General features: G+C 46.6%; 1 protein-coding gene across 3 annotated transcripts in view; it reads left to right on the plus strand.

Annotated features, from left to right (window-relative positions):
• The window catches only part of LOC138774572 (ras-related protein Rab-4A), a 149982-nt gene that overhangs the window by 56940 nt on the left and 68325 nt on the right, over positions 1-24717 (plus strand). For all 3 annotated transcript variants that reach the window (XM_069955580.1, XM_069955577.1, XM_069955578.1), the window contains 2 exons: positions 10432-10494; positions 11337-11491. In XM_069955580.1, coding sequence (XP_069811681.1) covers positions 10432-10494; positions 11337-11491 — 218 coding nt within the window. The remainder of the gene's footprint in view (positions 1-10431; positions 10495-11336; positions 11492-24717) is intronic.

Genomic DNA, 24717 nt, shown 5'->3' on the forward strand with positions numbered 1-24717 from the left:
GATTAATATATTTCTTTAACAGAGACTTATGGAAGACATCGTGAATTTTTAGACTCTTAGGCAACAGTAACTTAAACGAAACTGAGTTGACGACTTTTACTATGGCATAAGGACCAATATATTTAGGAGAAAGTTTACCAGATGGTGTTTTCAATCTCAAGTTTTTAGTAGAGAGCCATACCTTGTCACCTACCCTGTACTCAGGGCCAGATATACGTCTTTTGTCTGATTGTTTCTTACAATTTTCTTGGGCTTTAACCAGGTTCTGAAGAGCCTGGGCCCAAACTGTGCACAGTTTTCTGTAGATTTTTTCAGCGGATGGATTAATGGACTCGGCCGCATGTACAGAAGAACAACGAGGATTAAACCCAAAATTACAAAAAAATTGTGACATTTTGAGAGACTGACTTTCACGATTATTTAGGGCAAACTCTGCCAAAGATAAGTATTCTCTCCATTTCTCCTGTGACCCTGCAACAAAACATCTCAAGAACTGCTCCAGTGACTGGTTAACCCTTTCCGTCTGACCATTGGACTGCGGATGGAAAGCTGAAGAAAAGGACAAGGATATGCCCAGGCGACCACAAAACTCCCTCCAGAATTTAGACACAAATTGTACTCCCCTGTCAGAAACAATATTCTCTGGTACACCATGTAAACGTAAGATATGATTAATAAAAAGAGAAGCCAAGGTACGAGCATTAGGAAGCTTGCTGAGAGGAATTAAATGGCACATCTTAGAGAACCTATCAACCACCACCCAAATCACAGTTTTACCCTTAGAGGGTGGTAAATCAGTTATGAAGTCCATTGAGATGTGGGTCCAAGGTCTAGCAGGTACCGGTAGGGGTTGGAGAAGTCCCTCGGGTAATCTGCGAGGAACCTTGGACCTGGCGCAAATCTCACAAGCCTCCACAAACAGCTTAGTATCTCTGACCCAAGATGGCCACCAATAATGACGAGATAACAAATACTTAGTACCAGCAATACCTGGATGACCTGCCAAAACTGAACAATGTGTTTCTTCCAGAACTCTCAAACGAAGATTTGGGGGAACAAATAGTTTGTTCTCCGGGGTATTTCTAGGCGCCATAGATTGAGACTGGACAACTTGGGCAGCCAGATCGGGCTGCAGTATAGCCACCACCACCCCCGGAGATAAGATGGTTTCAGACTCCTTTATGGGGACTTCATTGACGTTGAAACTACGAGATAAAGCATCTGCCCTTATATTTTTGGAACCCGGTCTGAAGGTGATTTCAAAGTTAAACCGTGTGAAAAAGAGTGCCCATCTGGCCTGTCGTGGAGTAAGACGCTTAGCTTTATCTAAATAAACAAGGTTTTTGTGGTCGGTTAAAACCTTAACTTTGTGTTTAGCCCCCTCTAGAAAGTGCCTCCATTCATCGAACACCCACTTAATGGCAAGGAGTTCCCTATTGCCTATATCATAGTTGCATTCTGCTTTGGAGAACTTTCTAGAGAAATAGGCAATGGGTCGGAGATTGGTGAGAGTTTCAGGACCCTGTGAAAGAACAGCCCCCACCCCTACCTCTGAGGCATCCACCTCGACAATAAAAGGTTGCTCAAAGTCAGGTTGAATCAACACCGGAGCTACAGAAAAACATCTTTTAAGTTTGTCAAATGCCAGAATGGCTTCAGGAGTCCAGTTATCCACATCAGCTCCCTTTCTGGTAAGATCTGTTAAGGGCTTAGCAATCACTGAGAACCCCTTAATAAATTTTCTGTAATAGTTAGCAAATCCCAAAAATCTCTGTAAAGCTTTAAGATTCCTTTGGCGCTCCCACTTGGCAATGGCCGTCACCTTAAGGGGATCCATCCCAAAAGAACTAGGGGTGATTTTATATCCCAAAAAAGAGACCTCCTGAACACCAAACTGGCACTTTGACAATTTAGCAAATAAATGGTTAAGTCTTAGGAGTTCCATAACCTTACGAACATGACCAACATGCGAAGACCAATCTGGAGAGAAAATCAGGATATCATCCAGGTATACCACTAAAAAACGTCCCAGGTAGTCGCGAAAAACATCGTTAACAAAACGTTGAAAAACTGCAGGTGCATTACACAACCCGAAGGGCATGACAAGGTACTCGAAGTGTCCTTTGGGGGTATTGAAGGCAGTTTTCCATTCATCGCCCTTCTTTATACGAATCAAATTATAGGCCCCCCGGAGGTCAATTTTGGAGAACCACCGGGCCCCCACAATCTGATCAAACAAATTAGGAATCAGAGGGAGAGGATGTTGATTTTTAATCGTGATTTTATTTAATTCCCGATAGTCAATGCAAGGGCGTAAGCCACCATCCTTTTTACCCACAAAGAAAAACCCAGCACCAAGGGGAGAACAGGAAGGACGGATGTGACCCTTATGTAAACTCTCTTTAACATAATCACGCATAGCCTCTCTCTCTGGTTTAGACAAGTTAAAAATGCGTCCTTTCGGGTACTTGGATTCAGGAACTAAATCAATAGCACAATCGTATGGACGATGAGGGGGTAGCTCGTCCACCGATTTTTCATCAAAGACATCAAGAAAATCAGATAGAAATTCAGGGAGCTCTCCTTCTAACGAAGAACATTCAGTTAAATTCAAAGAAATACAATGGGCGGCACAACCTGGTCCCCATTGGACAAGTTCTCTGTTTACCCAATCAAACACAGGGTTATGTTGGGTCAACCATGGTAAACCTAAAATAACATCAGAGGACAAATTGTCCATAACCAAAAAATCTAGACACTCAGAATGGATCGACCCCACTTTCACTTCGAGAGGAGGAGTAATATATTTTACTCTTACTTGGGCCAATGGGGTAAAATCCGCCCCCGTGATACTCAGCGGGCATTTAAGCTGAAGCGGGCATACCCCCAGACCGGACCAAAACCCGGAATTAACAAAATTAGCGGATGCCCCTGAGTCAACATGGGCAAACCCCGAGATACATCTCTCGCCCAAGCATAGCGAGATGGGAACCATCAATTTATTCTTATCGAGTGGTACCTGTGCGCCTGAGTGACCCCCTCGATAGTCACTCAGGCGCTGGAGTTTTCCGACGATGTTCCAGGCCTGGAGGTACATTCCCGAACCCGGTGTCCAGCTTTGCCGCAGTATAAGCAAAGATTATGCTGCATCCGATGGGCTCGTCTAGTTCGTGCATCGGTGGCGCCAATTTGCATAGGTTCCTCCGGTGGTGGCAGCAGGGAAGAGGGGTTTTTAGGAAAAGACACGAGAGGAAGAGGTACTACAGGGTTCAGAGGTGCACTTCTCCCTTCGTCTGTCTCGCATCCGTCGATCTACCCTAATGGCTAACGTCATGGTCTCTTCTAACGTTTCAGGGGGAGGATAGGCTATTAACAGGTCCTTCAACTGGTCAGAGAGACCCACCCGGAACTGGTAGCGCAGAGCAGAGTCGTTCCAACCAGATGGGATACACCACTGGCGGAACTCTGCACAATAATCTTCAACTGGTCTTTTCCCCTGTTTTAGGGACGTCAATTGTCGCTCGGCCACTGCAGTCCTGTCAGGGTCATCGTACAATAGTCCCAAGGCCGAAAAGAAAAAGTCCACAGAAGTTAGTTCTATGGCGTTAGGAGGGAGTGAGAATGCCCACTCTTGTGGGGGACCCTGCAGGAGGGACATGATTATTCCCACTCTTTGGGCCTCATCCCCTGACGAACGGGGACGCAGTCGAAAAAACAACCGACACCCTTCTCTGAAGGTTCGAAAACTCTTTCTATCCCCCTTAAATTTTTCCGGGAGTTGTACAGGCGGTTCAGGGGGAGAGGGCGTGGTCATCGTAACCTGTCGAGGAGCAGCCTCCTGCTCTTGAACCCGTTCAGCGAGATTCTGAACCAATGTGTTCAGATTCTGCATCTGTTCCACTAGCGCCTTCATAGGATCCATGATAACAAATCCTTGGCACACGTCACACAATATTTTTGGGCTGGCTATTCTGTCACGAGTGGCTGGGGAAGATAAGACACTAGACAGTGGGCCCTAACTCTGACCCCACCCACTGTCACCTGCCTACTTGCCTCGGTCGACCCTAGGCGGTCGCGGACAACCACGAAGACAATCCCTATGCTGTATACGTGCAGAACATAAAACGCAGACAGACAGACAAACAAAAAGCGGGAAGTCAACTAGCCGAGTCAGTAACCAAACGAGCAACGCAGTACAAAATCGGAACCAAACGGAGAGTCAGGGGACAGGCAAAAAGGTCAGAATCCGGGCAAGTCGAAATGAGAAAGGACAGAATACAAGGGACTGGGGAGCTGGGATCAGAAACAACTAATAGCCAGCGATAACCTGCTGGCTACACTGAAACTTTATACTGGACCAGGAGCCCGGACCAAAGGCTGATTGGTCCGGCCTCCTGAGTCCAGCCTCACTGCAGCTGGTGCACTGCAGGCTGAGCGGCCGGGCGACCTGTCACTCAGCCTGAGTGCAAAACACATCAGCTGCGTGCCGGCCGGCCAGCTGACGGTCACGTGACCCCACGGCGTCCCCGGTTGCTAGGGACACTGTCGGGTCTCCGTGACGTCACTCGGCTCCGGCGGGCGGAGCAGCGGCGCGCTCCCGAGCCGACAGCCGGAGCCGAGCTGGACGGAGACGCCGCTGGAGCCGGACAAGGTAAGTTCCTTACACACAGTCTATACGCTTATATGTGTAGCCTACATGCATACTGCATACATTTACAATATAATCTATAGAAAACTTCTAAAGAGCCTACCATTTCTGTCTCTCTATAAACATCTATACAACTACAATACATAGTATACACTATATGCATAATAGATGAGCGCACAAACCATACACTACACAGACACAAACAAACAAACACACAAATGACCAAGATACAGACACAAGCAGATTACACACAAACACACACATACACACACACATATATAGATAACACTTACATGAACAGACACATGATAAAGATGTACAAACACACACAGATGACAAGAATACACAAATATACAAAAACACACACACACACACACACTTATGCACTTACTGACACACTGACTTAGTTTCTGCAGGAAGCTCCAGGGGTCCACTAGTCTCTCCACTTTCTCTTCTCCCGTGCAGCCTGCAGCCCTCCCCTTCTCTTTAGCACCGACAGCACACAGAGTAGGGCTGGACGATAATGGTATAAATCAATATCGCGGTTTATTGTACATGTAGCCGCGGTAACGATAAATTGAACAATAATTATGACACGCCCCTTTTAAAAGCCACACCCCTTTTGAAAACCTCATTTTCCGATGGTAATACAAACGTGAATTTATTCCATATAACAATGTGCAGCAAACTTCATAAGTAATACACAACGTTTTGCATCTCCTACGCCATTTCAAGTGCCAAACGTATATTACTTGTGAAGCTTGCTGCACATTGTTATATGGAATAAATTCACGTTTTCACGTTTGTATTACCATCAGAGTATTTTTACGTCTGCTTGCACTCACAGTTCGTTTAGTGTGCTGCCTATATTTTTTGCTCTATCTATATACAGCGTGTATATGTATATATACACACATATACAAACATATACATATATATATATACACACACACACATACATACATACATACATACATACACACACAGACAGACAGGCGATAGATAGATAAACAAAGACAAGACCGCAGCACTCTTGAACGATAAAGGCGGGTGCCAGCTGTCACACCTCGGTCCGCCGGTGTAAGATATCCTATTGAAGGATCTGAAACGTTGCTGTGTTTTCCATGAACCAATAAATCTCCATTTCTTCACTATTCCGGAGTGCTGCAGTCATATTGCTATTTTAGATAGATAGATAGATAGGAGACAGATAGATAGGAGATATAGAGGTCTATCTGTCTATCTCCTAACTATTATCTATCTATCTCCTAACTATCTGCTATCTATCTATCTATCTATCTATCTGCCTATATCTATCTGATATGTACCCCCAGTCACTGTCACGTGCTGTTCTGACCCCCACCTCTCCCGCACATACTGTTGTTGCAGGGGTCAGGTATAGGTCGGCACCTCCATGCTCCACCGGGCACTGCTCTCTCTCTCTCTAACCCCCCCCCCCCCCCCCCCCCCCCCCGCACAGGAAGGAGACCTCGGCGCCCTGTCACTCAGTTTTGTAGCACATATATCTGCCGGCAGCGTCACTGGCAGATCATCACATACGGCTGCTTCCAACAATGCCAAAAGATAACTGGATGCCGAGGATTCCTGTGCGGGGACAGAGTGCGGTGCCTGGTGGGGGGAGGATGTGCCGACCCACACCTGACCCCAACTGTATGTGCGGGAGAGGTTGGGGCAGGGCACTGTGTAGCTTCCAGAGAAGCTAAGAGAAGTGAGTGAGCCGCCCGGCAGCAGCAGCAGCGCTGAGCACACAGCACGCCTGTGCGCAGCCTGTCAGATCTCCAGCCTTCCTCCTCAGGAAGACTAAGGGGAGCAGAGCATGCGGCCGCAGGGTGAGGAGGAGGAGGGAGGGGGAAAATACCGCAGATACCGTCCTGACAAAGTTGAGGTCGGTTAACCGACGCCACAGACGGTGTCAGTATTTTGACGGTGTACCGCCCAGCCCTAACACAGAGCACCAGGAGACGGGAGATATCACTGCAGGGGGAGGGGGGATGTAGGGGGCCTGCTGCTGCTTCTCTGTGCAGCTTTCTGCCTCTTCCTTCTGCCACACAGTTTGTTTACAGTGAGGACAGAGGGAGCATCGTGACAGGCAGCAAGAGAGCCACTCCGGGAGCTGATTTGGACTGGACTGTTCCATTAACAGTGCAGGGGTAGGAGGGGTGTGTGACTTTACAGTGGTGAAGTGAAATAACGGGCCCTGCTGCTATTCTCTCATCACTTAAACAGCGTGGATGGCAGCAGAGGGCCCCTTGATCTCCCGATCATAGGGAGATGCTAAACAGGAGGCCCACCACCAGTTCAAAGGGGGGAGGGCCCACCGGGGTCCCCGACTCTCCGGTGGCCCAGTCCGTCCCTGGTCTCCTGTCATTTCAATTCCCCCCCCCCTCTCTTTAGTGGGCGGGTTTGGCGGGCTTTTACTGTTTTTAAACCTTGATCTGGCTCTCATTGTGTATGCACATTTGTTCTGAGGAAGGGAGAGTGCCTCCCGAAACATGTCAACCTCGTGCCTACTTTGAATAAAGTACATATTTGCTTTTTACTACTTCGGTGCATTCCTCTTGCATTCATTGGCAGCGCTGGAATTATTGTACCCAAAGCCTTTTTTTCCTCAACTTCTGTTAACAGTAAAAAAAAAAGGGCATGTCTAAGGTAAGTGAGGGACTGTGTGATGACAGCCGATTCAAAATGGTCCATAAAGGCAAAACTCACCTGGTGATAGACATCCCCCTCAAAGAAAAAACATTGTGCTCCAAAATGAAATGAATACCCCCATGTAAGAACATAACCTAATCCTTAGGTGACATGTTATTAGACCCAAGAGCGCTGTGTATATGCTTCAATGCCCTTGTGGGCATTGCAATACGTGGACCACATGATTCAGACTGTGCTGTCCCATATGAACAAGCAGAGGGCTAACATAAAAAATACTTTTCTGAAACATAGTTTATGTAAAGATTATTTTTTGAAGCATGACAGTAAACCAGACTCCCGTAAACTCATAATTAGAGATGAGGGAAGTTAAAGTACAAAGGAAGCAAATAGCTTTGTTAGCTCGGCAATCTTGCTTATCAGCTGCCTTTGAAGTCTGTGCTGCTCTGCCCCAGGGTTGGAGTTTTTCCAGACACCCGGGGTGGCGTGGCACGGAACAGCATGTACTTCGAAAGCAGCTGGCTAAAAAGCAGATTGCCGAGCTAACAAAGCAGTTTGCTTCGTTTGCACTGTAAATTCGCTCATAATCTTGCAGCACATCCCTCAGAATAGGGTGAATAGATTCCAGCAACTCATCAATTGTGAATCTTATTGGATTTTTTATTTATGCACATTTAACCCCTAATGGACTAAATGAAATGATCAAGAATGTTAACCCATTAACGACGGATGACGTACATTTACACCATCTCGTCGCTCTGAACTGTCACGATCCAGACTGCTATCTACAGCCCAGGACCGATCGCCGCTCCCGCAAATAAGACTGTTAAATGCAGCTTTCAAATATGACAACTGCATTTAAAAGTCTTCTGTGCGCCTTTCCCTGGTGTCTAGTGGGGACTTCATCTTACCGGCCCGGGCCTCAGCATTGGAATGAAGTTGATCCCGGCTTGTATTCTATTGATCTGGTCAGACCAGACCAATGGAGCGCCAATCTCATTGATCGGTGCTGTATATAGCATACTACACTGATCTTCATGATGGACAAATTGCTTCATTTTTTTTCTAAGAAATTGATAAATCTGGGTCTTTTCATTTGATGTTGCCTAGTACAGATGAGCGAATTTACAGTGCAAACGAAGTGAATTACCTTGTTAGCTTGGCAATCCACTTCAATCAGCAATCTGCCTTTGAAGTCTATGCCGATTCGCCCTGAGTGCTTGGAAAAGCTGGAGCCAGTCCTGGAAAAACTTTCCTAAGACTGAATCCATCTTTTCCAGACACCCAGGGAGGAGCAGCACAGCACAGCATGGACTTCAAAAGCAGCAAGCTTTTTAACTCTTATTTTATTAATTTTTCAAATAACACATATACAAAGAAAAGGGGAACATAAATGCTTACACAAGAATGTCATGGCAAATGTATAAAACAGAAAGAAGTATTACATCATGAGGGAAACTTATGCGAGGAGAAGGAACATGTGTACTCTGATGAAGGGCCTCCTCCAACAACAGATAGGAAATTAAGAACATAAGGTTGAACATTTACCCAGCAGAAAATGTTGATATATACCTTAGCAAGACAGATCCCCCGAACGGCAACGAGTAAACACAAGGGGTAACGAGCATGAACATTGCCTTGTCCTCGCATCCACATTAAACGAACATACTAAAAGACAGGACAACAAAGTACACCAGAAGAGGGGAAAAAAAAGGGGGGGGGGAAGGGGGGAGATACAAAAGGAAAGCTGAGGAAAGGGGGTGAAGTTAGGGTAGCCACACACCCAACAGGTGTCGCAGTCACTAGCCAACCATAGCAACATGAGGTCCGCTACAGACCTGAAGCAACAGTTCAAGTCAAAAGCTGAGAGAAAGAGGGGGAGCTTTCAAAAAGAATCCATGCAGTCCATACCTTAGAGAACTTCCCGAAACAGTCATATGCCTCGGCTACCAGTTCCTCTGCCTACTGCAAAGCACGCATTTCCCTGTGCCATTCAGACAGAGAAGGTGTCACCGTGGATTTCCAGTGGCGCGGTAATACCGTCCTAGCCGCTGCCAGCATGTGTCGCAGAATGCCCTTCTTTTAGGATGCCAAGGTCCCCGGCAGGAGGGAGAGCAAAGCCAGTTGAGGGGTATGAGTGACCACCTTACCAGAATAGGCTTCGTATATTTTAAATATGCCCTCCCAAGAAGATTGAATCGCAGGGCACTCCCACCAAATATGCAGTATTGATCCCTCTGCAGTGTGGCACCTCCAGCACCTGTCAGACACGTCAGGGTACATACGATGTAATAGCTGAGGGCAGCGGTACCATCGAGATAACATTTTATAATTTTTCTCCTTTGAGTGTGCATCGAGGGGCAAACCATGAGAGAACGTACAGATTTTCAGTACATCATCCGCCGAGAAAGTGACAGCAAGGTCCCTTTCTCAAGCTGTAAAAAACGAGGCACGCTCATCATTGCTTAAAGCGAGGAGCGATAAGTACATTCTCGAAAGATTCCCTGTGCCTCCCTCAGAGGAGAGAACCCAATTGTCGAAGTCAGTGCAGTCAGGAAAGGTAGAGGAGACAACTGAGGACGCTCGCAGGAAGGAGCACATCTGGTTGTATGCGAACCAGGATAGGGTCCTTTGTGTTGTACTGTAAATTTGCTCATCTCTATTGTCTAGTCATAGGGCTCTGTTACTCCGAACGATAATTGGCCGAATCCGGCCTATGCGGCCGATTATCGCTCCTTGTAATAAACACAACGATCAGCCGATGACAACGGCTGATTGTTGATATAGGTTTGGACCTCTAATTGTCGGGCGCCGACTGTGCATCGCTGCGTGCAATAGCGATGATTATTTCCAAACTGTATCCATGCTGCAGGGCTCCTCTTACGCTCTGCTTCTCCCCGGGTCCTGCGTGCTCCAGCTTTCAGAGTGTCAAACAGATCGTCGCTTGTTTACATTTATTATTGGGCCCCCATCAGCCCGTGTAGAAGGACCCTTAGTGGTTGTGTGTGCTTAGTGTCCATTATACCATTAGTATAACAATATACAGTTATCAATATGAAAGACCACCCCACATTATTGTTGTATCCTAAATTTTATATCTGTTTTATGCCTAGATCTGTTACACGGAGCTATTACAGAGGGGCTGCTGGTGCTTTACTTGTTTATGACATCACAAGGTAAAATGTCAATAATAATATGGCTCATTATATGGAAAAACATACATGTTATGACTCTTTAAATTTGAAATGTTATAAATTGCCAAAAATCTTGTACGTGGGAAGGGGTTAAAGCGTAACTGTCATTTCAGGGTCATTTTTCTGAAAACAATAAATATCTATAGTACAAGCGATTTTAAGAAACTCTGTAATAGGTTTTATGTACTAAAAGAGTTTCCTTCTGTACTGAAAAAGCAATCTCCCAGGCTCCCCCCTCACATCAAATAAAGCAGGATTTTTGTCTCCATTATGTGGCTATGGAGAGGGGAGGGGCTGAGAGGAGTGAATGAGCAGGGAGGATTTCTGCAGTCTTCTCTCAGTAAGTTCATAGATAAGCACTAACCTTTCTGACCCCTGAAATTAGCGTTTTAGGTGCCCAGACAGTCTACAAACAGCTGACCTTCATTTCACCTCTTCCTGCTCCCTCATCTCCCTCGGCCCCTCCCCCCTTCATAGGCACAGAATGGAGAGAGCAGAGCCCGTCTTCACTGGCTTCTCTGTAATGAAGACGTGTTTGCCTGATAATGCACAGATAAGAAGTCAGGGGGGGAGGCTGGGGGATTGCTTCTTGAGTACAGAAGGAGGCTTTTTTGGCTAATAAAACCTATTACAGAGTTTCTTAAAATCGCTTATACTACTGATTTCTGCAATAAAACAAAAAACATGACAGTTACGCTTTAAATTGGGACTAATGAAGGACCAATTATATATGCCGTGGTATTTTGTTGTCATTGTATAGGAGTATACAATTATATCAAATAAACATATTTACCATTGAATCTGTTTTCTTTTCCCAAATACAGTCGAGAAACTTACAATGCCCTCACCAACTGGCTGACAGACGCTAGAATGCTGGCCAGTCAGAACATTGTAATAATCCTTTGCGGGAACAAAAAAGACTTAGATGCAGATCGTGAAGTCACATTTTTGGAAGCTTCTCGATTTGCACAGGAAAATGGTGAGTGACAAAGTATTAATTTCAGAAATGTGTAAAAGCAGAGGAGAAAATCACTAGAATAATACCTGTAACATATATTGTCTGTATGCACAGTAATGGATTTCTATGTATTAGTTGGCATTCACCCAATTGATTTGTCAGTTTCCTAAACAACTTTGGTGGAATTTATTGTTATTGTGCCAGTTTCCTGGCATACAAAAGTCCTATATTTCTGCAGAAGTAACATTTTGCACAATATTTTGCACTTTGTAATCCTTTCTATGCTGCTTTCCCTAAATTTAGTGGGCTTGGTGACAGGGGGTGTGACCTCCCATGGCCCAACAGATTTAAAGGAGAAGTCCGGCCAAAACTATTTTTTAATATGTTATTACTTACGGAAAGTTAGACAAATTTCTAATGTACATTAATTATGGGAAATGCACATATAGGACTATTTCCCTTAATTAAGTAGATCAGGGAGACTTCAGATTCTCTAAAAAACCGAGACGTCACGAACCGGGGGTGTAATTACAATGGACTGTCCAGCAGGGGCGCACTATATATAGAAGTCAATGAGTACCATTGACTTCTATATATATAGTGCGCCCCTGCTGGACACTCCATTGGAATTACAATGGATGTGTATGTAAATGTAATATACAATGTTTTTCATTGAATGCATTTTTGGAATACTTTGGGAAGCAAGTGTCCCCAAATAGTGTCCCCTTGCTCCCCAAAATATTCCATAAATGTAATCAATCAGTACATCACAGTAAGCCTGCCGAACCCCCACCGCTACCGAACGCCCGCCGCCGCTCTGGACTACACTCAACTACTAGTCTCATCACCTGCTCATAGCATGAGCAGGTGATGGGAGGTAGTAGCTGGGTTATATGGCTGAAATTGCCGCCACTGCTGATGCTGCCGCACAGGGGGAGCCGCTCATCACTGTGCAGCTATCATCCCCCTCTGCTCCCCCCTCCTGCTTCTTCCGGGTCCGGGCAAACTTTACACTATCTGATGGCTGACTCCCCGCCCGGCCACCGGCATGTGTCGAGAAAATTGAGAAAAGAGGTAATAACAAGCCCAAAGTATACGGGGAAAGATGTCCATTCTCCTTGGTCTTCCACTGTCTGTAATGACTGTGTAATAAGATACTTCCAGATGCATAGACATTTGTGTCATCTTATTAGTGAGATGCATCCCAGCTAGAATACAATGCAGCATAACACCATGTATTATGGGCCTGAGGACAATAACACCTGATACTATATCTGTGCATACAGCTCTCTGGGCCACTGGTAGGGTAACTATCTCTCCCTCACCTTGACATTTGTCCTACATGCACACTCCAATCCATTTACACTGTTGAAAAACATTAGAGTTTAGCAAAACTACAGTGAAAGAATTAAAAAGAGAACACAGAGTAAAACAAATGTAACATAATAAGCATTAAATGCAATGATAAGGGAGTTAACCCAGGTAATACGAATATAGAACTATTAATGTAACGTTCATCCAGTTTTGTTTTGTTTTTGTCAGATAAATGTTTCAACTCTTTGACAATACATAAACAGTGGTAGCTTGGTTTAGGAGTAACTTGCTTTAAGAGTGTTTTGGTTTAAGAGCTCACAGTTTTTAAAATTGTAACTTGGTTTAAGAGCATTGCACCTGTACTGGGTGGGAGCGCGAGTGGAGGAGGGGCATGGTCTGCATAGCGTGGTCTACAGCCCTGAACTCTGACCCAGGAAGTCTTCCTCGCCTTCTAAAATCATATCAGATCCACTTTAGGCTGGGGCTTGTATCAGGGGACAGGACTGTGGAGGTAATCTCTCCTAGCTGTAACCCCTCTTTCTCAGGACAGAGAGTGCTGCTTTTATGTGCCCACATCTGACCCGCTCATTCATTCTATACTCCCTGCAGTCTCATCTGTTTTACATGTTATTCAGAATAATAAATCATTATTTTTGGGGTGTGGAACCAATTGTCTGCAGATCAGTGATTTCTTATGAGAAAATTTGCTTTGGTTTAAGAGTGGATTTGGATTACAAGCACTGACCCGGAACGAATTATGCTCGTAATCCAAGACACCACTGTATCTCCTTGTACTGATGCTGCTTTGGTATTATATATTGCATCCTTTCTACGTCAGTACCTTTATATCACAAAGTTGCAGACAATGTCTGTCATAGGACAAATAAAAATTCAGATTGAATGCTGCTTAGTATACCTTATTCCATCCACATTTGTATTTGATGGTTTTCAAGGAGCATGCAATCTGTTTAAAATCATTAAACATGTTGCCATTGAGAAACACATTACAAGGATGTGTAAAGCTGAGCATAGTAGAATGCAAACATGTGACTAAGATTTGTTTACAGCCGACTTCATCCACCGATAGGTGTGATAGTCCACAGCCTCCCTCCGCAATGGCAACTAACTCATTCATTTAGTGACAGATTGCCAGTACAGGTGTTGGGAGGAACAAAAATGTAATTTAGAATTTAGCCCACCTGACTGCTTATAATTCAGTATAGAGGCTTTCCCTTAAAAATATAAAAATGTCATAAGGTCCTCTGACACCTGGTTATTGCCTGCAAAGAAAAATAAAGTTAAAGGAGAAGTCCGGCCAAAATTATTTTTTTTATATGTTATTACTTATGGAAAGTTATACAATTTTCTAATGTACATTAATTATGGGAAATGCTCATATACTGCTATTTCCCTTAATTTAGTGTATCAGGAAGTGTTAGAATTATCTCTGAAGCAGTGACATCACGACAAAAGGTGTAATTCCTATGGAGTGTCCAGCAGGGGGCGCTCTATATATAGAAGTCAATGAGTACCATTGACTTCTATATATAGTGCGCCCCTGCTGGACACTCCATAGGAATTACAGTGTATGTAATGTAATGTTATGCACTATACTTTTGTGACTTCATGAATACATTTATGGAATACTTTGGGGAGCAAGTGTCCTTGATCCCCAAAGTATCCCATAAATGTATTCAATTAATACATTTGCTGGGCACCGAGCAGGGAGGGAGAGAGGTGCTATCTACCTCCCCCCTCCCTCCCTCCCTGCTCGGTGCTGGGAACATATACAAAGTACTACTCCCCCATTATCTGCAGATAATGGGGGAGTAGTACCTTTTGCTATCCCTATCACCGCCCGCGCCGCTGCCACCGGCGCTCACACAGGGGCTGCTTTTCATGCCCCCCGCCGCTCCCCCTCCTCCTCCCGGCTTCAAACTTACTATCGCGCCGCTGATTCGCGCCGCTCCTCACTACCCGCCCGCCCGTTTGCACGCCCCATTCCTCACACTATCTGGCCGCCGCTCTCTGCTCTTGCATGCCAGCCGCGTCAGCCCGCCCCCACCCCGGCCGGGGACACCAGGAAGCGCCATGCTCCCGGCCGGGGTGGGGGCGGGCTGACGCGGCCGGCATGCAAGAGCAGAGAGCGGCGGCCAGATAGTGTGAGGAACGGGGTGTGCGAACGAGCGGGCGGGTAGTGAGGAGCGGCGCGGGCGGCGGGGAATCAGCGGCGCGATAGTAAGTTTGAAGCCGAGAGGAGGAGGGGGAGCGGCGGGGGGCATGAAAAGCAGCCCCTGTGTGAGCGGCGGTGGCAGCGGTCACTGCTTCGAAGATAATTCTAACACTTCCTGATACACTAAATTAAGGGAAATAGCAGTATATGAGCATTTCCCATAATGAATGTACATTAGAAAATTGTATAACTTTCCATAAGTAATAACATATAAAAAAATAATTTTGGCCGGACTTCTCCTTTAAGCTGCACACCATCAGGATTCCCTTTACTCAAGTTCATTTTTCCCTGAAAGACAAAACTAGAGAAACATTAATACACTTCCAATAAATTACATGAAAAGGGAGGTGGTATGTGCTCCATATTGATCTGTCTCCCCCCTTTCCCAACCCTACAGTTTCCTAATTATCTGCCCGGGTTATGGAAGCTTGGGTGACTTTTGCCTGATCTCTATAGACCCAGAACACCCTTCTCCTCTGACATTGATTGTCATTGGTCTGTTTACTTTTATCATTACCTGATCACCAACAGGGGGCACGGGAGTGTGCACCTGCACATTGCTACATGTGGCACCAGCTTTAGAATAGTGTCTTTCATGGGACCAGACAACTGAGGTTCATTCAGGGAACAGACTCTTGTGTACCTATGTTACCTGTCCCCGCCCTGCTGCCTAGCACCGGTGTATGATATAGTGACTATATGCCAATACCAACATAGCTTACAAAAATAGGTTCTCTGCTTTAATCATGATCTGTGCTCAGTCCTAAATGAAATTGTGTTACCTGTCCGAACTTCAAGGATTAAGCGCAAAGTATAACACTCTGCCATGTACCTCTGTTACCTTTCCGCGCCCCTCCACCTATCTAAGTTCACCAGAACAAAACACAGAAACAAATTCAAAACAGTTTGGGCCTGGCTCGCCATTGTAAAAGGGTTATATATCATAGGGATATTGGTATTGGGCTATTTCTAAATCTCTAGTGTTCCACTACTTATCATCTGCTGTATATCCTGCAGGAAGTGGTGTATTCTTTCCATTCTAATACAGTGCTCTCTGCTGCCACCTCTGTCCATGTTGGGAACTTTCCAGAGCAATAGGAAATCCCCATAGAAAACCTGTACTGCTCTGGACAGTTCCTGACATGGACAGAGGTGGCAGCAGAGAGTACTGTGTCATACTGGAAAAAATACATAACTTCTTGCTGGACATACAGCAGCTGATAAGTACTGGAAGACTGGGGATTTTTAAATAGAAGTAAATCACTAATCTCTATAACTTTCTGACACCAGTTGATTTGAAAGACAAAAATCGGTGCAGTACCCCTTTTTAAGGCTCTGTTCACACGTACAGACTCGCTGCGTATTTATCGCTGTGAGTTTCTCTCACATAAATTCACAGCGATACTGCTTGCTATCAAGTCAATGTATGTGTGTATTCTCGCTGCATGTTTGGTGCTATTTTTACATGCGAGTTTTGATTTTCACATGATTTTCACAGGCAAGTTCAACACCACAAAAAACGCAGCTTCTTTTATGCGAGTTCTATGCGAGTTTTACACAGCGAGTCTGTACGCGTGAACAGACCCTAAGTCACAATTACAATGTGCACAGTTGGCTCCAGGATTAAGCTGGCCCTAGGCCTTTTTTTAGTGCAACTTGAGCAGCCACAGTAAAACAGCCCAAAGTACATGTTTAATGCATTTACTGTAACAAATTGTCATACTCTCATAATTTAATGCAAACTGAACAAATTATGAAAGTGCACTTATATCCTGTAACTCACGAGTGATGTCAACTCACAGTTAACTTTTCTTTTTTTATTCTATCTGGCCCGAGCCATGACTCCAAGGTTTATCCATGTCCGATCCCCACCCATAATCTAACTTTGTGTGCAATAGGTTTCTCTTACATGAATTGGGCTGTTTGTCTGCAGCACATCCTGATGCTTCTGAAAATCCTCACTGCCTGCTCCACTCTGTCTCCAATCGGCGTTGCTTTTGTATCGGTTTTCTGATCGGTACGAGTGGTGTTATCTCCATGTCGTTGGTGCCATCCTTACACTCCGCCAATGTGCTCTCCAGGTGATGTTGCTCCTATTGTTGAGCTCTGCAAGTGTCTATCCTTGTTGGCTGAGAATTCGCAGGACAGATGCACCCTATACATGCAGAAAACAAACTTTCAGTGCATTAGTTTTCAAAGATATAGATGACATTTAATACTCATCACTGTGGATTATATATAAAAACACTAGTGTTTCAAGGTTTTCTCAACCCTTTTTTCAGTAGTATTATTGGGATGGGTTAACAGTAAATACAGCTACTAACTGATGAACATATCTACAATATGGATAAATCAGTCTATAACAGTGTTTCCCAACCTTTTCCACCTTGGGAAAAAAAAATTAGCTCAGGGCACCTCAACCTTATAATGTTCTTCAAAACACTGAAAACTCCAATGAATGACTCTTAGGTGACGTCTTGTTTGATCTGAGTTGATCACTTTCCTTTTTCTTTTTTTTCTTTTTTTAAATTGTAATTTTTTATTAGATTTTTTCACAAAGACAAAACAGTGTAAGTATAGCATAGTATACAAGCAGTATGGCATATGTCAGTAAACTAATACTACTTAGTAAACACACTTCCCTCTTGAGCAACGGTATCAACGGTAGTATGGCCGGTTCTAGTAGTCCAGCCAGTAGACCCCACACGGGGACGCAAAAAGAGGCAAGAAGAAATCAACCTATGGGAACGAAACAATTCAAACCAGCACACCATGGGGACTGAAAAGTTTTAATGGAGAGACAAACTCATCAGACACTATGAACACTGACAAGACAGGGGGAGTGGGGAGGGGTAGCGACTTGGGGGGGGATGAGGGGGGAGGAAGGACCCTGACCTTCATCATCATCTCATGCACAGAATGAATCCCAAGAAGACCATACGGACTCAAAAAGATCAATTTTGTTATTCAAAGAGGCTGTCATTCTTTCCAAGGCTCTTATTTCTCTTATTCGGGCCTTAACACAGTTGAGGGAGGATTCGCCTGCTTCCAGCTCCTGGCTATCAGGGTCTTCACTGCGGTTAATATTGCTAGCAATAACTTCCCTGCTTTCTTTCTGATAGTCTTGGGGTAGAGGTTAAGAAGACACACTATTGGTTCGGTAGGAACCTCCACTTGAAGGACTGCCGACGGCATGGTGCACACTTCATTCCAAAGTGTCCGAATGAGGGGGCATTCCCAGAAGATGTGATAGGGAGTACCGAGGGACCCCATACATCTCCAACATTGAGGGGAAATACTACTATTTAGTTTGTTCAGGAGTTCTGGAGTGTGGTACCACATCAACAAAAGCTTATAATGGGATTCCTTATACGTGGTGCAGATCGAGGAGGTTAAAGCCCTTTCCCACACTATTGCCCACCTCTCCGGAGATAGCTGCACGCCAAGGGCAGACTCCCACTTAGTCATATAAGCATGTCTGACCTGGGTTCCTTCCAAGGAAGAATTAAGAATGCGATAGATATCCGAGATAAGTCTTTTCGTGGATGTTCCCGTTCTAGCTAACTGTTCAAACGCAGTAGGTTTGGAAAGTGTCAGAGAACCCAGGTGAGACAGCATAAAGTGGCGAAGTCTCAGGTAGGTGAACTGTTCAGTGGAGGGGAGGTCCGATCTGTCTTTCAACCGATCAAATGAGAGTATGGTCCGCGTAAGGGGGTCGACTATGTCCGCGAATTGAAAGAGTCGTTTAGTCCCCCACACCCGCACCATTTGAGATTGCAAGCCCAAGGAGAAGGAGGGGAAGTATAGGAAGGAGTTAAGAGGAGAGATTGGAGAGAAGAGGTTAAATTTCACTGAGCAGGAGGACCAGACATGAAGGGTAAATTTCATGGGGCCCAAGAGAGACAAGTGCGAAGCACTGGGAGGAGAGGAGTGCCATAGAAAAGAATTCGGGTGGAAAGGCACCAGACAGATCTTTTCTATCTCCATCCATTTTCTATAAGCAAAGTAGGTGGACCACGCCGGGATTTGCCAAAGATGAGCAGCCCAGTAATAGTACAGTATGTTAGGGACTGCAAGTCCCACCTGCGCCTTACTACACAGCATCACTGACTTAGGAATGCGATGTCTCTTGCCCTCCCATATGAATCTAAAGATGGCCTTCTGGAGCGCCCTAAGTTCGCTAAGCGGGACTCTAACAGGCAGGGTCTCAAAGTAATACAATAGTTTCGGGAGTATAGTCATTTTAACTCAGGGGTGGGGAACCTCCGGCCCCTGAGACCTCCCGATGCGGCCCGCGGCCCGCAGCTCCCCTGTGATGCGCACCGCTCTGGAGGAGGAAGGAGCCGACATACACAGCATCCTCCGGTGTTTGTGACAGCTGCCGGACACAGGAGGATGCTGTCTATGCCGGCTTCTTTCCCAGCAGAGCGGCGCGTGTCTTCAGTCTCCTGCGGGCCGCGCGCGATGACGTCATTTCATCGCGCGCCGCCTGCAGGAGAAGACCGGCACAGAGGACCTGGGACAGAAGAGGACATGGGCAGCGTGGGAGCGGAGCTAAGGTGAGTGGGATGTTTATTTTTTTTATTTGGGGGTTAACTAGGCCACCAGGGACATGCCTGATGGGGGTTAACTAGGCCACCAGGGACATGCCTGATGGGGGTTAACTAGGCCACCAGGGACATGCCTGATGGGGGTTAACTAGGCCACCAGGGACATGCCTGATGGGGGTTAACTAGGCCACCAGGGACATGCCTGATGGGGGTTAAAGGGGTTGTCCGGCGCTAAAAAATTATTCACAGAATAACACACATTACAAAGTTATACAACTTTGTAATGTATGTTATGTCTGTGAATGGCCCCCTTCCCCGTGTCCCCCCCCCCCCCCACCCGTGTACCCGGAAGTGTGGTGCGCTATACTCACTTGTCACGTGCCGACCACGGTCTCCGATCCTCAGCAGTGACGTCTTCTTCGGGCGGCCGGCGGATCTTCCCGAGTGCCGGCCGCCCTCTGCAGCGTCATCCGAAGCTCAGCCGCGATTGGCTGAGCATAACTGTGCTCAGCCAATCGCAGCTGATGACGTGGCCGCGTCATCAGCCGCTCAGCCGCGATTGGCTGAGCACAGTTATGCTCAGCCAATCGCGGCTGAGCTTCGGATGACGCTGCAGAGGGCGGCCGGCACTCGAGAAGATCCGCCGGCCGCCCGAAGAAGACGTCACTGCTGAGGATCGGAGACCGTGGTCGGCACGTGACAAGTGAGTATAGCGCACCACACTTCCGGGTACACGGGTGGGGGTGTTGGGAGACGGGGAAGGGGGCCATTCACAGACATAACATACATTACAAAGTTGTATAACTTTGTAATGTGTGTTATTCTGTGAATAATTTTTTAGCGCCGGACAACCCCTTTAACTAGGCCACCAGGGACATGCCTGATGGGGGTTAACTAGGCTACCAGGGACATGACTGATGGGGGTTAACTAGGCCTACCAGAGGCATCACTGGGGGGGTTAACTAGGCTACCAGGGACATGACTTGGGGGTTAACTAGACTACAAGGGGCATCACAGGGGAGGTTAACTACAATAGCAGGGGGATCACTGGGGGTTAACTACAATAGCAGGGGCACTAGGGGAACAATACTTTGCCTTGCCCCGGGTGCTGCAAACCCACGCTACTAACTGCCGCACACGGTATGCGGCCCTCGAATGATTTTATTAATGCCCGACCGGCCCTCGACATGGAAAAGGTTCCCCACCCCTGTTTTAACTGAAGCGATGCGACCCAGGAGGGAGATATAGTGTGATGACCATTTAGATAAGAGGGCTCTCGGGGGCGTGTCCTGCAAGCGATGTGAGCGGTCGCATCTCCCTTGAGCTCCTGCTCAGCCATCCTGATAAGTCATCCTCCCTGCAGAGCCAGCGGCGGTTTTGCCTGACGAACGGAGATCCTGCCTGTCACTATGCCGGGCGGCACTACCACCCGATCCCGGTCCAGTAAGGAAACGGAGCCCGCCACCCCCAGCAAGCAAAATGGCGCCGCGGAGCGCCCCAGAGACTTGGCCATGAGGCTGGAACAGTTTGCCCACGGTCCCTCTTCTTACCAGGGTGCCGATCAGCCCGCCGAAACCGGTGAGTGGGACATAGTTCCTGAGACCCCGCAGGATCAGCTTCCTCAGGCTGGGGGAAAATGCTCTGGGGAAGAGGACAGTGTAATGACCGGCCCTGCTACAGCTCCAACACCTCAGGCAGCACAGTGTGACGCAGCACCAATAGCAGATCCCACTTTAAAAGATGTATATGCTGCTGTTATGCTTCTTAACACCAATGTGGGGGCTATTCAACAGGAGGTCACATTTATCAGACATGATCTGAGGAAAACTAATGACCGCATACAGGGAGTGGAACAGAGAGTCAGTGATTTAGAGGACGCCATCCCGCCGTTTGCAGGTGATGTGAAGAAAGTGGTGCATGATGTTTCCTTGTTAATTTCAAAAACGGATGATTTGGAAAATCGTCTCCGGAGAAACAATCTGAGACTCATAGGGGTGCCTGAAAGAGCGGAAGGCAGAGATGCTGTGGAATTTTTCGAATCCTGGTTACTGAATAAGTTTGGCAGAGACACCCTTACACCACTGTTTGCCATTGAAAGGGCGCACAGGGTCCCCTTCCGGCCCCCGGCACCTGGAGCGCCGCCTCGCCCAGTTCTCATGAAACTCCTGCACTACAGGGATAGGGATATCATTCTGAGAGCTGCTAGAGACCATAAGGATCTTACAATTAATGGTGGGCGAATCTCTATTTTCCCTGATTTTTCAGCAGAGGTGCAAAAAAGAAGGGCTCAGTTTCTGGATATCAAAAAGAGACTCTGTGCACTCAACATAATGTATTCCATGCTGTATCCGGCCCGACTCAGAGTTACAGCCCTGGGTACCACCCACTTCTTTGATTCGCCTCGGGAGGCTTTGCATTGGCTGGACGCTAATGAGAGGCAACTGCGCCAATTCACCAGGGATGGCTGACCAAAAGAATGAGCTGTCAATTACCTCTCTCTGGACCTTTCCTGCCGCTGTGCTAACAGTGACTGTTGGTGTATCCTTCCAGTTACGCAAAATCCTTTTTTTCCCTTTTTTTTCCTTTTGATTTTTATGTTCATCTGTGATCCCCTCCTGGTTGTTACTTTCGGATGCTCGCAGGTTCGTATCCTACTAGCTGAGTATAGCTACTATTGAACACTGACTAATCAAGGGCTATGCTGTCCCATGTTTGCTTGACAGTTTTACAGTGTTTTTTTCATTCTCTTCACAAGCTCTTTTTGCCTCCCTAGAGAGGTGCCCCTGGACTTTCCATGGAAGGTCATGTCTGTGCCCTGTTGGCAAGTTATTTGTTTAGTGTTTTTGTTTAGGTGTGTGGGTCGTGTGTGTGGGACAGTCCCTCCTGGACTAGTAAGCAGTGTGCAATATCTATATTCCCTTTCTGTTGTATTACACTATGGCGCATAGGATGAACTTATTAGGGTGGAATGTGCGAGGCATGGGGAGTGCCGATAAACGGTGCTCTGTTTTCCTATCTATGAAAGATTACCAACCTGGTATCTTGTGTCTTATGGAAACGCACCTCATAAAAGACTCAGTCCATCTCTTACAGAGAAATTGGATTTCTCATGCTACCATTCCACATACTCCACACACTCCCGCGGGGTATCCATTCTTGTACATAAAGCCTTGCCGTTCATCTGTCACTCCTCACATGTAGATAGTGATGGGCGCTACGTATGTATCCATTGCTCTCTGTTCAGACAGGAATTTATTCTTGTGGCATTGTACATCCCTTCACCCTACAATAGTATTGCTCTTAAAAAAGTGATTGGTATTCTGGCAACTCTCCCATCTCTGCCCACTATGATAGTCGGGGACTTTAATAATATATTAGACTATAACCTGGACAAATTCTCCCGAACCTTTGCTCAGGGCTCCAGACCCACCCCTCTAGCGACACTCTTGTTGGAAATAGGGTTATGTGACATGTGGAGATTACGTAATCCCGGAACAAGACAATATTCTTGTTACTCCAGCTCCCACAGTACGCTATCTAGAATTGACTTCGCCCTGGGAACTCAAACTATGCTTTCTTATGTTAAATCTGTAGCATACCTTCCTAGAGGGGTATCGGACCACTCCCCCGTTCATGTCACTCTGGGCTGGGGGGAAGGTCCCCATTTGCTGAAGCCCCCATGGCGCCTTCATCCCTTCTGGCTGCAGCTGGTGGATAAGGATAGTCATATTGATACCCTATTAAGGGAATTCTTTAATATTAACACTGGCACTGCCTCGGTGGCCTGTGTCTGGGACACCATGAAGGCGTTCATTCGGGGCATCTATATACAAAAGATCAGTACCTACAAATCCAAATCCAGAGCCCTTACTAAAGCGTTAGAAGAACGGGTTACCCAGACTGAGGCACAGTATCTCTGATCCCACGCCCCTTACTGCCAAACACTGAAAAGAGGCACAAGACCTGCATAAAGATCATGTTCGCCATGTTGCTGAGCAAAAACGACAATTTACAAAACAATCTTTCTTCCAGGAGGGGGAGAGTACGGGCCATTTGCTGGCCACAATAGTCTCTTCACAGAATGGGTCTTCCCATATTGCATAACTGACATCTGAGGGGGGCGCGGCAGCCTAACGTCTGATGCAGACATTCTTGACCGCATGCTTGCATTCTATGAAGATCTATATACTTCTAGACTGCTTGATTCTGACCGTGCCTCTCTAGAGCAGTATATATCTTCTATCCCGCTGCCGTCTCTAACCTCGGAGCAGAGAGAGGCGCTGGAGAAATCTCTGTCATTGGAGGAGTTGGAGCTGGCGCTTAAGTCACTTACTAATGATAAGGCCCCGGGAATAGATGGGTTGCCGGCGGAATTTCTAAAACAACATAGTGAGGTTATACTTCCGCAGGTACTGGATATGTATCAAGATGCTCTCCAGGTAGGCTCCTTGCCTCGCACCCTCCGTGAGGCAGTAATAGTAGTGATTCCTAAGCCGGGCAAGGATCCCGCTTTACCGCATTCGTACCGGCCTATCTCGCTGCTCACGGCGGATGTGAAGCTTTTGGCTAGGACCCTGGCTAATCGCATCACAACAGTTATATCCTCCCTGATTCATCCTGATCAGGCAGGATTCATGCCCAATCGATCTACATCCCTCAACCTTAGATGGTTGTTTCTAAATTTGCAGGCGTTCTCTGGGGACAGGCGGGGGGCAGCGGTTGTCTCACTCGACGCTGCCAAAGCTTTCAACAGCGTCGAGTGGGATTTTCTTTGGGCCGTCATGGGGAGGATGGGCTTTGGGCCCAATTAGCTGTCCTGGGTGCGCTTGCTTTATGCAGATCCAGGGGCTAGACTTAGGATAAATGGGTGTCTGTCGCATCGCTTTGCTTTGGGAAGGGGGACACGGCAGGGGTGCCCACTATCCCCCTTGCTGTTCGCTATTGCGATAGAACCCCTGGCGTCTCTACTGCGACACTCAACTCTCATAAAAGGGTTCCCCTGTGGGGGGGGGGGGGGGCGAGGAACGAGTGTCATTATATGCGGATGACTTACTACTTTACACCGCTGATCTCCAGCACTCTATTGCACCTATTATGACCATAATACGTGACTTTGGGGTCAGGTCAGGACTAACCATTAACTGGCACAA

The sequence above is a fragment of the Dendropsophus ebraccatus genome, chromosome 15, assembly GCF_027789765.1.
Source record: "Dendropsophus ebraccatus isolate aDenEbr1 chromosome 15, aDenEbr1.pat, whole genome shotgun sequence".
Classification (NCBI taxonomy): domain Eukaryota; kingdom Metazoa; phylum Chordata; class Amphibia; order Anura; family Hylidae; genus Dendropsophus; species Dendropsophus ebraccatus.